Raw genomic sequence first — 15,345 nt, 5'->3', positions numbered from 1 at the left:
ACGCATTTCCGGCGCCTACCTTTCCCGAAGGCATGATTCTATAAACGGTGAAGTGATTGACAAGCGATCGGCAGCTGCCAAGAACAGCGCCGTTTAAAGAATCCAGGCCTTCGGACCTAGTATACTTGCTGCAGACCCTCACTAGGTGAGAGATAACGCCTGGAAAAGAGAGAAGTAACTTTTGCCCAGGCACAGTATGGTTGAAATGCTATTTATGCTTACGTAGCTCTAGAGAAATACATCCTTGTAAATAGAAAATTTGACTAGATTTCCCGTGGAGTTGCTCGAGGAATGAGCTTTCTCACCGCACATCCTTGATGGACTTTACGGGACAGAATTTGAAGGAGCCGGGTTACTTAGTGCCTGCAAATGACATGGTGACAGAATTTGTCGCTGTCCCTGTCCCCGGGGATAACCCCGGGAAACCATCCCCATGTCGTTCTTTAAGGAGAAAGGGAAGAATTGGAGCATGAATGGGCACAGCCACTGACCCTCAAGCCCTGCATTGAAGAATGCTGGAGTAGAAGGACTGAGGTTGAGATAGACACCAAAGAATGACACGGGATGGTTTCCCGTGGGGACGGTAACAAATTCAGTCTCCTTGTCATTTTCTACATGCTTCAAACAAGCTGTAAAGATGTAGGGCAAATGACAGTGTACATGTATCTTCATTGCCACATATCTATTATATTATATTAAATGCACGCTGAAGTTTTTACCCTTGCCGTGGCACTCCATTTGCTCAGTAACGAGCCTATTAAGCTTCTAGACTGATGGGACCTTAAGAACTCAGCCTGCAATCTTGTGGCTATAGCAGGGACCACCCCTCTGCTGAGTTGACTGACCATTGCTCTCCATTGCTCTAGCTCAGTGGTAAGCAGACTGGTCCTTGGGACTCCCTCCCCTTGCAACCCAATCAGTTTTTCTTGTATAATCTCTAAGGATATCCTGAGCTACTTTGTGTGTGAATGCATCTCATGCATACTCGTTATGGATATTGTGAAAACCTGACTTTGGGGGGGGGGAGGTTGCTGAGAATGGGTTCTAAATACTTTATAGCCTGCTTCTTCCATTTCATGCTCTAAGCAAGAGAACAATCACATTAAACAGAGTAATAACTTGATAAATTAGTAGTAATGTCATACACTTATTTTGTGACACCTATGTAAGAAGTTAAAGATACCTGTTTATAAAGGCCTTGGTACCATACCACGCTAGGGAATTATTCGCCATGGTGAAACAAGTGAAAAAGCCTTTCTCAGCACACCAGTCAACCATCAAAGACTGTGATGGGAATGAAATTAGCAACCAGCAGGACATCAAGCAGAGATGGAAAGAATACACAGAGGAATTAGACATCAGCACCAGCACTGACTACCCTGAAGAGCATGGGGGTCAAGAGGAAGAAGAACCAGACCTATTGGAAAATAAAGTGGATTGGGTGCTGAGGCAGCTGCCAAGCCACAAAGCACCTGGCATTGATGGAATTCCTGCAGAGCTGCTCGAACCAGTCCCAAGAGCCACACTGACAGCACTATGCCAGAAGATCTGGAGGACCTGCACATGGCCAAAGGACAGGAAAAGATAAGTTTTTATCCACCGCTTGATGTCGGGGATTTTACCAACTATAGAACACCCTGATCCCCCATGCCAGCATGGTGCTTCTAAAAATCATTCAGAGGCTCTGGATTGAGAGGGCATAGGATGAAATAAAGAGGTGATAGACTCAGGAGAAATCTAAGGAAATACTTTTTTACAGAAAGGGTGATAGATGCATGGAACAGTCTCCCGATAGAGGTGGTGGAGACAGAGACTGTGTGATTTCAAGAAAACCTGGGATAGTGGGAAGAGATAATGGTTACTGCGGATGGGCAGACTGGATGGGAATTTAGGCCTTTATCTGCCATCATGTCTCTTATGACATCTTCCTGATGCTCGTGTTAGATTCCATAAGGGCAGAGGGACCCCTAATCATATCACAAACTTGAGGTGGATCATAGTAAAAGGTGAGGGAGTACTAGAAGAAGCTCTATCTGTGCTTCATTGATTATACCAAGGCTTTTGACTGTGTTGAGCATGACAAGCTTTGGGAAGCACTGAGTGTGGTTTGAGTTCCAGCGCTCCTGATCAGGTTAATCAGATCGCTCTCCTATTATCATGAAGCTACAGTGTGAACCAGGTATGGAGATACAGAATGGTTCAAGATCAGAAAGGGTACAAGCGAAGGATGCATCCGCTCTCGTTTTCTTTTCAGCTTCTATGCAGAAGTAATGAAGAGGAAGCTGGACTTAGATGATTCAAGTGTTTGGGTGAAAATAGGCAGAAGAACCAGCTGAGATTATGCAGATGATACTACCCTGCTGGCAGAGAGTGAGAAGGACCTCAAGAAGTTGATCCGAGAAGATGGGACTTTATCTGGATATCAAGAAGACCAAAATCATGACTACAGCCAATAAGAAAATCCACTTAAAGATCAACAATGAAGAAATAGAAAGGGTTGACAGCTTTGTTTTCCTTGGGTCCTTCAATGATCACAGTGGCGGTTTGATGGCAGAGATCAAACGCCGATTAGCACTGGGGTGTGTGCATCCATGGTGATCATGGACCAAATATGGACATGTAAGGGTGTCTCAGTCACCATCAAACAAAGGCTGATCACTGCCATTGTGTTCCCAATCATGACATATGGCTGCCAGACAAGGACACTCATAAAAGCAGATAGAAGAAAAATTGATGCCATCGAGCTGTGGTGCTGAAGAAGACTTCTACGAATCCCATGGATAGCTAGGATCACCAACAAAGATGTTCATGATCATATAAACCATAAAAAAAGTGTACAAGCCTGCAGAACTGGGACTTGATATTCTTTATTCATCAATGGGTCATCGATGAATAAAAAATATTAAGTCCCAGTTCTGCAGGCTTGTACACTTTTTTTATGGTGTAATTGGCTTTTTTTGTGTATTTGTAGTTCCCTTTCTTTGTGTTTGCATGATCATATAAACCTAGAATTGTCCCCTGGAAGGCAAAATTACCAGACAGAAACTGACCTACAGTATTTTGGACATGGTGAGAGTGAATTCACTAGAAAAGGAGGTGCTACTCGGTATGGTCAGCGGTAAAAGGAAGCGGGGGAGACCAAAGGCCCATTGGCAGGATACCATCAAAAATGACATGGGAATGAACATCGGGCAATTGAAAGAAGCCGCAGAAAACGGGGACTGGCCTACAGAGTAGGATAGTAATAGTACCATAGAAATGCTCCTTTCCTCTTTGTACTAATAATAGAGCTCAGCAGTGTCGTTCAAAGGTTGAACCTTCCTGAGTGACACCATTGTTATTAGTAAACAGGGAAGGAACATTTTTATGCTACCAAGGTTATTACTGTACATAGCCCTTCCTGAAGTTTATATGTGTCTGGAAGCATTTGTTTTATAAAGGTGACATAGATAACATGTGCCTTTTTATTAAATAGTCTCCCCAATTCAGTCCAAGTAATGCCCACATTCGGACACAATTTACATTGTCCTAGAGCAGGTGTAAATTGTATGTACTGTATTATATTTATTTATTTTGTTTTTAAAATTTCTGTACCGTTTTTTCCAAAATGGTTTACAAGGAGTTACATACATAAAATATTAAGTCTATACAAAATAAAAAATAAAACAGACAAGTTCAGCCTTACATAAAATCAATTGCTCAGAAAAATGCATCAAGAAATAGTTGAGTCTTCAACATTTTCCTAAATGAATTCCTCTCTCTACATTTTCGAATCTGGCCAACAAGGCCATTCCACAGCTTGACTCCTGCACATGTGAAAGTCATGGCATTTGTTTCCACATGTTTAGGGGTAGCCTTTGTTTTCAGCAATGCAGCACTTTCGGAACACAGGGATCTTTGTGGTTATCATATTCTTAAAAATTTCAGGTATCGTACTATTTAGAAATTGATGACATAACGTAATTGCTTTGTATTGAATTTGAAACACAACTGGCAGCCATTGCAATTGTCGAAGATATGGAGTAATATGCTCATATCCTGATGTTCCAGTTAACAATCTGGCCGCGGCATTCTGGACCACCTGCAATGCCCTGCTCTTGCATAATTTATAAAATTTATGTGGATGTATTGCAATCCTTTCCTTGCTCTGCCCAAACTACTCCCCTGTCAGAGACTACGCATGGCATTCATAAAAGTACATTCCACCTTGTTTGTGTCCATACACTGCTGCACCCTTTTTTATATATAAATGGCCTTTTCTGTGTATAAAGTAGGCGTTACGCAGTACACTCCCACATAAATGTTTCCAAAAATAATCATCATTGCTGTGCTTTCGCTCACTTTTCCTTCCCAGTTCTTTTCAATACGGCTCTATTCTGTTACAGTCCTAGATAAGAAAAGCACACAGGGCAATTGCCTGGGTCCAAAAGTTCTTTGTAAAGAAGTTAATGCAGTCCAACGGGACATTAAGAATCACAGTTAGGGCAAATATGCTGTTGATGTGTTTTGCATTTCTTGACTACACGTGCCAGTATTTACCCAGAAATAGGCTGTATAACAGGTGGCATAGTTGTAGCATTTACTGTGTGCAGGTTTGATGGTGTTAAATTAGTAAATTAGTTTGATTTTTTTTCTCTCTCTCTCTCTTTCTCTTCACCCAATTCAGGGAGCTACTTCGCAAGTCATTTCATCATGGGAGGGGAGAAGTTTGACTCAACTCACCCGGAGGGCTACCTCTTTGGAGAGAACACTGACCTTAACTTCCTGGGCAACCGGCCTGTGGCGGTAGGCTATTTCTAACTTACCTCTGCTGAAAGGGTTTTGTAGTATTAGACTTACTTTCAGAATGTAGAAAAAAACATTGTAAACTGGTTAAAATACTAGAAGTATGAAAGTAAATAAATCTATATTGGAAGGACTTAACCAACATCAAGATACATGTATTATACTTTTTTTTTTTTTTTTTTTACTCGCTATTTTAAACATTTATAAACATCATTCCACTACAAAACCTTGCATCAATAAATTAGGTTTTGGGGTAGGAAAAAAACCTCATATGTAAAATATCCAGACGTCCCTGTGTTAAACAGTGCTCAGTCAATGGCTAAAAAAACCCTTCCTATTTTTAGCATTAAAAAAACCAAAAACAAACGTTTAGGTTTTCATTCTTACTATTTTTATTTCTCATTATAACAGTTAATTTAATCCAGGAAAGAAAGTAGGCAAATCAAAACTTAAGCCAAGTCTAGATTTTCGTCTGAAAGTTAACCCTTGACGCTGCCAGCGTTTTGCCGTACCAAGACTTCTGCAACGGGGAAATAAATTCAAAGCTGATAAAGTGCAACTTTCAATCAATATGAAACAAACATAGAAACATAGAACATGACGGCAGAAAAGGGCCACGGCCCATCTAGTCTGCCCACACTAATGGCCCACCCCCTAACTACCTCCATGAAGAGTTCCCATATGCCAATCCCATCTTTTCTTAAAATCTGGCATGCTGCTGGCCTCAATTACCTGTTGTGGAAGATTATTCCAGTGATCAACCACCCTTTCGGTGGAGAAATATTTTCTGGTGTCGCCATGAAATTTCCCACCCCTGATTTTCAACGGATGCCCTCTTGTTGCCGTGGGTCCTTTAAGGAAAAAGAGATCCTCTTCCACCTCGATACGGCCCGTGACATATTTGAACGTGTCTCGATCATGTCTCCCCTCTCTCGAGTGAGTACAGCTGCAACTTACCGAGTCGTTCCTCATACGGGAGATCCTTGAGTCCTGAGACCATCCTGCTGGCCATTCGCTGAACCGACTCAACTCTCCGCACATCTTTTTGATAATGCGGCCTCCAGAATTGTACACAGTATTCCAGATGGGGGTCTCACCATGGATCTGTACAACGGCATTATGACCTCAGGCTTACGGCTGACGAAACTTCTACGGAAATAACAATCGATTCGTATTGTAGTATTGGATCCAACTAGCTGCAATTTAAAGCCTTTCCTAAGAAAGCTGAGGAGAGAGCATCTTGAACATGAATGAATAATGGGTTTTCCTGAAAAACTTTGCGTATACTTAGGTGAAATAGTCCTTTACGGTATGTTAAAGATGCCTTGTCAGCACAAGCTGGCCCTGGTCGTGCTGTAGAGGTGGTTTGGGGAAGGAGAGACATTTTTCAGTGGCGATTCCCTACCAGCTAGCCAGAGATAATGACCCTCCAACCCAGCCTTGGGGTTAATAAGTATCGGACTTGACATCTGGGAAAAGGAGTGGGCAATGCATAGACCAGTGGTTCCCAAACCTGTCCTGGGGGACCCCCAGCCAGTCAGGTTTTCAAGATATCCTTAATGAATATGCATGAGAGAGATTTGCATACCTGTCACTTCCATTATATGCAAATCTCTCTCATGCATATTCATTAGGGATATCTTGAAAACCTGACTGGCTGGGGGTCCCCCAGGACAGGTTTGGGAACCACTGGCATAGACTAAGGGAGGGGCTTAAGAAGAGGAAAAAGACAAAACCAAATGTGCAACAGATATTGGTTTGGGTGGGAGGATTTAATAAACTTGAAACTTGAAATGTGAAAAATATGAAAATATAAGCCATATATATATGAAAACATATATAAAACATGCATGCCACAGAGGAGAAAAACCTGTGAGTTTGTGACATAAGTGGTAATAGAGGTACACCAAAGATAAGGATCAGTCTAAAGCCAAACATACAGACCTAAAAAGTATTCAATACACGTTAAAGGGAACTGCAGCAAGTTATCCTTATGTAGGGTTACAAGATTTTCTATCTGGTAAAAGAAGACTCATGACCCCGCCCTGTTCTGCCCCAGGTCCGCTCCCCCTCCAAACCCACCCTCCCCAAACTTCGACTCTTCAGGCTGGGGCTGGAGTGTATCTGCACATGTGCAGATGTGATGATGTCCTGCCTATGCAGGAAGACGAAGTGCCGCGGGAAGAACACTTCGGGGTAAGCAGACAGCGGGAGTCTCGCTTCGTTGTGCTGATGGCTGCCCGAAGACTTTAAATTACAGCGGCAGGGAGGTAGTTGGTGGGGGAGTTGGGAAAGCCATACTTCCGATTGCCAATTTTTGGGGAGGCTATGGCCCCTGTGGTCTCCCCCGTTCCGACGCCTATGCACACGTTTTCTCACTCCCAGAGTCCCCTCCCCTTCAGTCATTCACCATTCTATGGGCTAGATTCACAAAGGGCATGGATAGGATCCGATCCGTGTCCGGGGAGCTGATTCCACGAATCGCCCTCATGCAAATGAGGGCGATCGGAATTATGCCCCCATCCGACTGTCGGGATCACACTCTAGCGATCCCGACGCATGCACAGACCATTTGTAGATGGTCTGCGCATGCTTAAGAGCAGCAACCTTTTTTTACTTTTTCTTTGCGAGCTCGTGGTTTTAACCTGCTTTAAACCTGCGGGTTAAAACCACTGGGCTCGTAGTACGGGGGAAGGGCAGGAGGGTCGGGGTGAGAGCAGGGCGGCAAGTCAGAGCAGCAGGAGAGAAGAGGTGATTCGGGGCAGGCAGGAGAGCAGAAGCGAAGAGGTGATTTGGGGCAGGCAGGAGAGAGCAGGAGATTCGGAGCAGGCAGTAGATCGGGGCTGAGAGCAGAGAAGCAGGGCAGAGAGCTGGACGGCAGAAGGCAGGGCAGTCGGACAGGACCTCAGCGACTGGTCCTCAGCAGTTGCTTATTTTTGGATCGGCCAGCCCAGTCGGTGTTGCTTTTTTATTTTAATGAATCACTTCCTGCCTGCATTTGAATGCCGTTCCCCCTCATTTAAATGCGCAGATCGGAGGATGATCGAGACAGAGGTTAGTGAATCAGGTCGGAGGGAAATCGGGTCATAAATGAGTCGCTTAAGTGGCCGGAAGTTGATCGGTGGGCTTAGTGAATCTAGCCCTATATTCCCGACTTTTGCTCTGTTTATGTATTGTATTCAACTAATTACGAAAGGGAATTACTTCTCAAATTAGGTTATATATCAACTATTTATCATTGTCATCATTACATATATTAAACTATTCTTCTAAACGTACTTAAAATATTTAAAATAAAGATGTGATGCGCTCAGACCCTCAACCAAATTGCTTAGTGATAAAACACAACAGAAAAAGAGGAGTCTTCCTTTGCCCAGCACAGCGAGAAGCAAAACAAAAGAAAGGCAAAGCCGTTGTCACACTACAACCAGTGTTCCCTCTAAGCGGGCGGGTGTTGTGAGCAAACTTTTTTCACTGTGAGCTAAAAATATCGGGCGCCAGCAAGTTATGAGCCAAATAAATATGTTGTCAAAGTTGCTGATACATGAGGACGAGGTATTCAAAGGAATTTTAGGCCTACACGCTAAATTAAATAACGTTAAATAATATTTTTAAGAACACAAAACAACGCATTAATTCTTGAAAGTACAAAATTCTTTATTTTTTTTTTTTTTAACCAGAAAAACTCAAATTTATTTTAAAACAGTCTACAGAAATTGTAGGGATGAAATGATATCTTAATAAATGTTTTACAACAAATGTAGTTATGTCTGTTACATCCATATGTGTAAACTGTAAATTAAAAACAGTCCAGAAGACAATACGTTTGATGCTTTCAATTTCTAGACAATCTATCAATTCCAGCTTCTACACAAAAGTATAAATACATTAAAACAAAATATTGAAAACCATTTTATTGGGCACAAAGTTTGCCTTCAGTGAGAAGAGTTCACTCAATATGTTGTAGAATAATTGTTGTGAAACTGGAATGGAATCAATTCTTCACTCAAGTTAGATATCATCAATATCTTCATCATCATCCCCAAGAAGAGGCGGTCGGAGCGTACGCGAGTCCGGCTGCCTCTCCTTGTTGGCGAGCTGAGCGGACCGTCGGGATCGACCCCCCGCACCCCCTAGGTACGCCTCTGCAAGTCTTGCCTTGCCCGGATTTGCCGCTCTCTTCCGGTGTTACTCCCCCCCCCCACCCGACTCTCCTCTCGCCGCCCTGCCATCTGCCGTACGCCTCTTCCGATCGCCCCCTCCCTGCTCGCACCCCCACCCCGACGTCCGATTCCTCCCCCAGCCTCCCCTTACCTTTGCGACGCGTTACATGGACTGCCAGCTCGCCTGCCTGCAAGCACGTGTGTGCGCTGTGACGAGAAACTTGTGCGCTGCGATGTAATATTTTGTGCGCCAGCGCACGCCAGCGCAGCTTAGCGGGAACACTGACTACAACACAAGGGATTTTATTGAAAGTTCCTAAGGGACATCCCAACTAGGATCCAGGTTTCGGCAGAACACTGCCTTCTTCAGGGGACATACCAAATTTTCAGGTAGTCTTGAAAAAGACCTTTAGGAACGTACTGAAAGAAGTATTGACAGCCAAACTTCTAAAGAAACTTGTCAAGGAACTCTGTTTGGTATGTCCCCTACGGAAGGCAGTGTTCTGCCGAAACCAGGATCCTAGTTGGGACTTCCAATAGGAACTTTCAATAAAATCCCTTGTATTGTGACTTCGGCTTTGCCTTTTTTTTGTAGTGATAAAACACAGCACCGGTTGCCAATACAAGACAGTGAAGGCCACGATGGTCTTATTGGCAAACCAGTGCTGTGTTTTATCACTAAGCATTTTGGTTGAGGGTCTGAGCACGTCACATTTTATTTTAAATATTTTAAGTACGTTTAGAAGAAATATATAATTATTGTATACCAACTTTCTGTGGTATTACCCAAAAACAGACTATTTAGCGCTGCGCTGCTTGCTGGCCGGTGACCTTCTTTTAAACAGGCAATTGTTTAATATTTTATTGCAGTTTTTTTTAAACAAACCTTGTCAACCACGGACCCCTGAAGAAGGCGTGTTCTCCAAAACACAGACTGTGTCGGGTCTCTTGGTTTGTAGTAAGGTGGTAACATTTAACTGCATTAAATATTTAGCCTGCATCTTGTACATATTAGTCTGCAGTTTTCTTTTTGCATCTCACTTGCCGCTTTTGCACGGCAGACCTTGTTGGACTTCTTTTGCTGTTTTTCTATCCTCCCCCTCCCTCCCCCCCACACTCTAACCCTAAATGAAGTCCCAGGGCATGGCGTTGGAGAGCGCTGCAAGCTATTTCTGCTCCAGCCCCTCTCTGTTTTGTTTCTTCCCGCATGCTACCTGATGACAGGGAAAGGGTGAAGGGGATAAGGCTTCTAGCCTATACAGCCGGTCAGGAAATTGGCCTGCTGCTTTATCCAGTCTCCCCTCCCCCCACCCAAGCTGGCTAAAGCAGAGAAGTAGCTACCTGGTATACCATGCCTGCTGAGAGACCTACAGAACAGAGGTGGGAAATTTATAATTGAAAAAATTTGATTGTGCAATTTAATTAGGTCTCATAAAAACATACTTAAAATCACAGATCAATAAAGACGTTTAGCAAGGCGGCTGTCTCATCAGCAATCTACTGGGACTTCTCCTATCCATCCCAGCGTCTTACTCGGGCTGGGCATAAAGGACACTACAGTCCTAATCAGATGTCAGAAAAGAGGGAGGAAACTCGTATTTGAGCATTTTGGGAGACACATATCATGTACTAGCTCAGAGGTAAGAGCAAAGTCGTTTTTCATGTGCATCAATTTAAAAAAATATATCTAGAAAGCAAAGGAGAAAATCTGTGCAAGTTTGTTGTTTTTTTGTTGTTTTTTTTTTTCTTAGAGTCCTGGAGGGGGAGGAGTGACCTAGTAGTTAGAGCAGCTGCCTCAGAACCCTGAGGTTGTGAGATTGATTCCCACTGCAGCGGACTTAACACTTCATTGCCCCACGTACAAAATAAGTACCTGTCTAAAATATGCAAACCGCCTTGATTGTAACCATACAGCAAAAGCGGTATATCAAGTCCCATCCCCTTTACCTTTAACTTGTTCTATCTACAGTCCAGTGCTCTGCAATGATTTAAGCAATTGGACTTTGTCCCCTCTTCACCTGTCCCCTTTCCCGCCACCACAGCCTCCATTGTACCTGATCTTTGCACTGACTAATGTGCATGGCTTAGAGCAGGGGTGTCAAACTCAATCCCATAAGGGGCCAAAATCTAAAACATAGGCTAAGTCGCGGGTGAATTTTTTATTAAGATACGCTAGCCGATTTAGCGTGCGCTAAAGATTAGCACATGCTAAATGTGCACCTTAATAAAAGGATCCCTTAGTCTTAGTAGAAGTATGGGGTTACAGCCTCTCTAACCCCACGCCTGCTCTGTCTCTCTTAGTTCATGCTTGCTGTCTAACACCAGCTCTGGCAGGATACACATTTCAAATCTGACATACTGTAATCACAAAAACAAATCATAAAATTGTTTTTTTCTACCTTTTGTTGTCTGGTCATTATTCAAATCACGTTGGTCCCAGGCTCTGGTTGTCTTCTGATAACTCACTTGCCAGGGTCTCCTGCCCATTTGTCAACCATCCATCTTTCATCTCTGTCCTCTCCTTCCGTTTCCCTAATCACTTGTTTAGCTGCACAGTGAATTAATTACCTGTGTATTTTTGTGAATTTTGATAGATGAATTATTTCTCTTAATGGATTTTTAAAATTTTATTTGGATTCAGCTTACACCTTTTTTTCAGTAGGTCAATATGGGTTACCTTCAGGTACTTTAAGTATTTCCCTGCCTCTGGTAAGGTTGTCCAGAAAAACCTAAAGTTGGAAAAACTGTGAATTGGAACTTTTCCCATGAATTCAATTGTGATTGATCAGAAAATAATCTTAAAAAATTTTTTAAAGCTCCTCCTGGGGTCCCTCAAAGTCACTGATTACATATAGCTCCATTTTTCTTAAAATTTGCTATTGTGTTTGCATAACTGCGCAAATTTCTTCGTATTATAGCTATAACTTTTATGTTTTCACACTTAGCAACGATAAATTAATAAAAAGACATTTTATGTCAAATTTGTTTTATTGAAAAAGAACAATAACTCAGTACAGAAATAACACTAGAGTCTCTTGTATTTGTTTTAAGTTGGTTTGGGGACTGGCCCCTACCTACCTTTTACCTCATTTCGTGTATTCAACCATACCAGGATAACCAGGAATTGCAATTTATTTACCTATCCTAGGCTGTAGATACAGGTCTTTTTTGGATAGGATGCTACTAGTATTCCAAGCAAGTAAACAACAGTCCTGGTTGGGCAATTATTTTAGCAGATCCATGCAATCTTACAGCACGTTTTGAAAAGAGATTGACTGTGCTATTTGATAAATTCATTTCTTAACTGAAATTTTATTTTTAACAATAATTTTATACTGTCTATACTTTAGATAACATGTTGTTCTTTTATTCTCAATACTTTGTACTTCGCTGATTGTCCAGTTTCTCTTCTGTGTAAAGCGCCTAGAAGTCGTTTGATTGTTGGCGGTATAGAAGAATAAAGTTATGTTATATAATATGCTTATTATAACAAGTGGTATCGGATTCCTTAGAATCCCAATAATATAGTGCTTCAACCACAAAAGAATAGGAAAACATTCTCCTGTCATCAAATAATGATAAAAAGGCATTTTATGCAAAATATCTGTACTCTATTGTGGGAAAATTAACATACTTCGCTAATAGCTAAACGTGTACACTTTGGCATGGTCTTCTACCAACGGCATTCCAAACACTCAAGCATTCAATGTCTTGAGATAGGATTAAGCCTGCAATGCTGCTCAACTCCTTGCAACAAGGCCTCACGCTCAGTGCACTTGAAGAAACCTTGGTTTCTTCTCTCTCGCAAAGTATAAGAGATGATTTTCTGGTTATTTGAAGCAGGCCTCATCAGCTTGTCTTGTGCTGTAGAGCAGTAGATATGATGAGACATTTAAGTTGTATGTATATGCATTCATAGGAGTATATGTACATATATGTGCATGTGTGAGGTGTTTTTCTTTCATTCGTTCATTCTTTCTCCCTCCATGATGTCATGTAACAAAACCCTAAAACACCCAGCAAGAAATACTGTTGCCAAGCTCCAAGATGTATAAGCTTGTTTCTCAATGGGTCAAAGTAATGTGCCTGCTAGTGGAATGGAATACAAAGTGAACGCAGAAGATAAATCCTCTAACGAGAAAAGAGCCATTGATTTATTTGTGGTACATTTTGCTCAAAAGTTATAGGAGTAGAGCTTTACTCCTTCTTTATAAGATATTAGCTAGTGATCTTGAAATAGATAGGAGACAAGTGAGAATAAATTTAAACAGATAAGGCAGGGCTGTGGCAAGATTCTTTTCATACTCTTTTAGCCACATTGATCAATGCTTTGCGTTTAACTTACGAGTGCTTATGTTGCTTCTTATTTTCTTCATTTGAATCCTTTTTCCATTTTTTGGCTCTAATAGCCTCCTTCACTTCGCCTTTTAATCATGGCAGCATTTTGTTGTTCTTTCCACCTTTGTTTATCTGTCTGGGCTTCCAAGATGGTGTTTTTAAACAACATCCATGCCTGATTTAACGTCCTAACCTGTCTGGCTGATCCTTTTTAGCTTCTTTTTAACCATTTTCTTCATTTTATCATAGTCGCCCTTTTGAAAATTAAATGCTGCTACAGTAGATTTCCTTTGTGATTTCAGTCCAGATATTAGCTCAAATTTGATCATGTCATGATCACTGTTTCCCAGCAGATCCAACACCTATACCTCTCCTACTATGCCCTTTCGTTCCAGTGTTCCACACAGGGAATGAAAGTGCAAACCAACCCGATAAACTCATCAGTCGTTTGGTTTTATTTCCGAACCAGCTTGGGGATCCGATAGAGGTTGGGGATGGCAAGTGAACTTTGACCTACAGAGAACGTGTTAATATTGTTGCATGAAGTTTGCAGTACCTCCCTCAAATTATTAAATGGTACTAATTTGGTCCTTTGAATTTCTAGGCATGAGAAATCAACCAATAAGGTGATCAGATTTTTCTGTTATATCATTTGTAGCACTCAATTTCAGTGACTGTCTTGCAAGGTCAGCCGAAGGGGATGTGGAGGATGCAGAGCTCTGGGTGCACATATTGTGAAGCCTCATATGCATAGGTCAGGACTGAGAAACAGTGCTATATTAAAAAAAAAGAAAAAAGCAATAGTTAACTAGATTTGCGTGGGGTGATACTGATTTATTAGACTTGCATTAAAACAGTCCAGAAATGTTGTATACAGAACTCTTCTCAGATGAGGTGTGCATGGCGGGGGGAGGAGGATATCAAGAGGTTTGATATATGGCCTACTTTTTTTCCTTGATGTTAAATGGATTTCAAGATGATACTTATTCGAAGGTTGGGTAGGGGGAAGTTCTAGATAACATTCTTGAACAAATATTGTTTTATTGAAGATTTACTATACTGCTTCATTTGTTCAGGCAAGTCAAAACAATGGACAATTCACAACTAAAACTATTTACAGAATAGGAAAGGAAGTCCATTATAATATAGGACAGAGTAGCGGACTCATAGGATAGGAAGTGAAGGATTTAAAATAGGTTGATCAGCCTAGTCTGTAGATGGGGAATAAGCTGATATCTCTTTCACTATTTACATGGGGTCCACTTTGGATCTTGCAGGATTAGGGCAGTCCCATGTGTCCTGATTGACTAGCTTTGTCCCCTAAAAATCTGTTTCTGCCACCCTCTGCCCAGAGTAGGTCTGGTTCATGGGTATTAGGCAACTTTGTGCCCCCTTGGTTAACCTTCAGGGCTTGCATTCACTCCCCCGACCCCTGAGATTTTGAGAATTAAATAGCATAATCATAAGCCATAATCAAAATTACTAGGAATAACAATCAACAGATACTGCACCAGGCAACCGCAAATCAATAAAACAATACAAAAATCATTCTCAATCATGAGAACTTAAGACAAGTTTGGAAATTCTTCGAAAAATCACAATTCCAGCTTATAGTACAGTCCCTAATACTAGGCCTACTAGACTACTGTAATATCCTCTATCTCCCCTGCCCTGCAACAATAACAAAACAACTACAAACAATCCAAAACACAGCACTAAGACTCATCTACTCATTGAAGAAACATGACCACATTACAGAAGCATATCTCAAATCGCACTGGCTTCCAATCCCAGCAAGAATACAATTCAAATTCTACTGTCTACTATTTAAGACTTACGGAGACAGTCCAAACTACCTGATCAACCGCCTCATCCACAACACCTTAACCAGACATAGGAAAACTCACACCCCATTCTCATACCCCCCAATTAAGAAGATCAAATGGAAAAAACTATATGATGGCCTACTAGCCACTCAAGCAGCCAAACTAGACCACCAAATCGCCAATCTACTGATAGCATCCCTAGACTACAAAACTTATAGAAAAGAAATAAAAAC

At 41.7% G+C, this 15,345-nt stretch overlaps 1 protein-coding gene across 9 annotated transcripts in view; it reads left to right on the top strand.

The window, feature by feature from the left end:
* Positions 1–15,345, top strand: part of RNF157 (ring finger protein 157) — a 158,359-nt gene that overhangs the window by 45,068 nt on the left and 97,946 nt on the right. For all 9 annotated transcript variants that reach the window (XR_004540799.1, XR_004540800.1, XM_033960240.1 and 6 more), the window contains exon 2: positions 4,667–4,785. Coding sequence is in view for 7 of the 9 variants with exons in the window: in XM_033960240.1 (XP_033816131.1) it covers positions 4,667–4,785 (119 nt within the window). In the remaining 2 variants the exon portion in view is untranslated. The remainder of the gene's footprint in view (positions 1–4,666; positions 4,786–15,345) is intronic.

This window comes from Geotrypetes seraphini, chromosome 10 (genome assembly GCF_902459505.1).
Source record: "Geotrypetes seraphini chromosome 10, aGeoSer1.1, whole genome shotgun sequence".
Classification (NCBI taxonomy): domain Eukaryota; kingdom Metazoa; phylum Chordata; class Amphibia; order Gymnophiona; family Dermophiidae; genus Geotrypetes; species Geotrypetes seraphini.
This window is presented reverse-complemented; position numbering and strand designations above follow the sequence as displayed.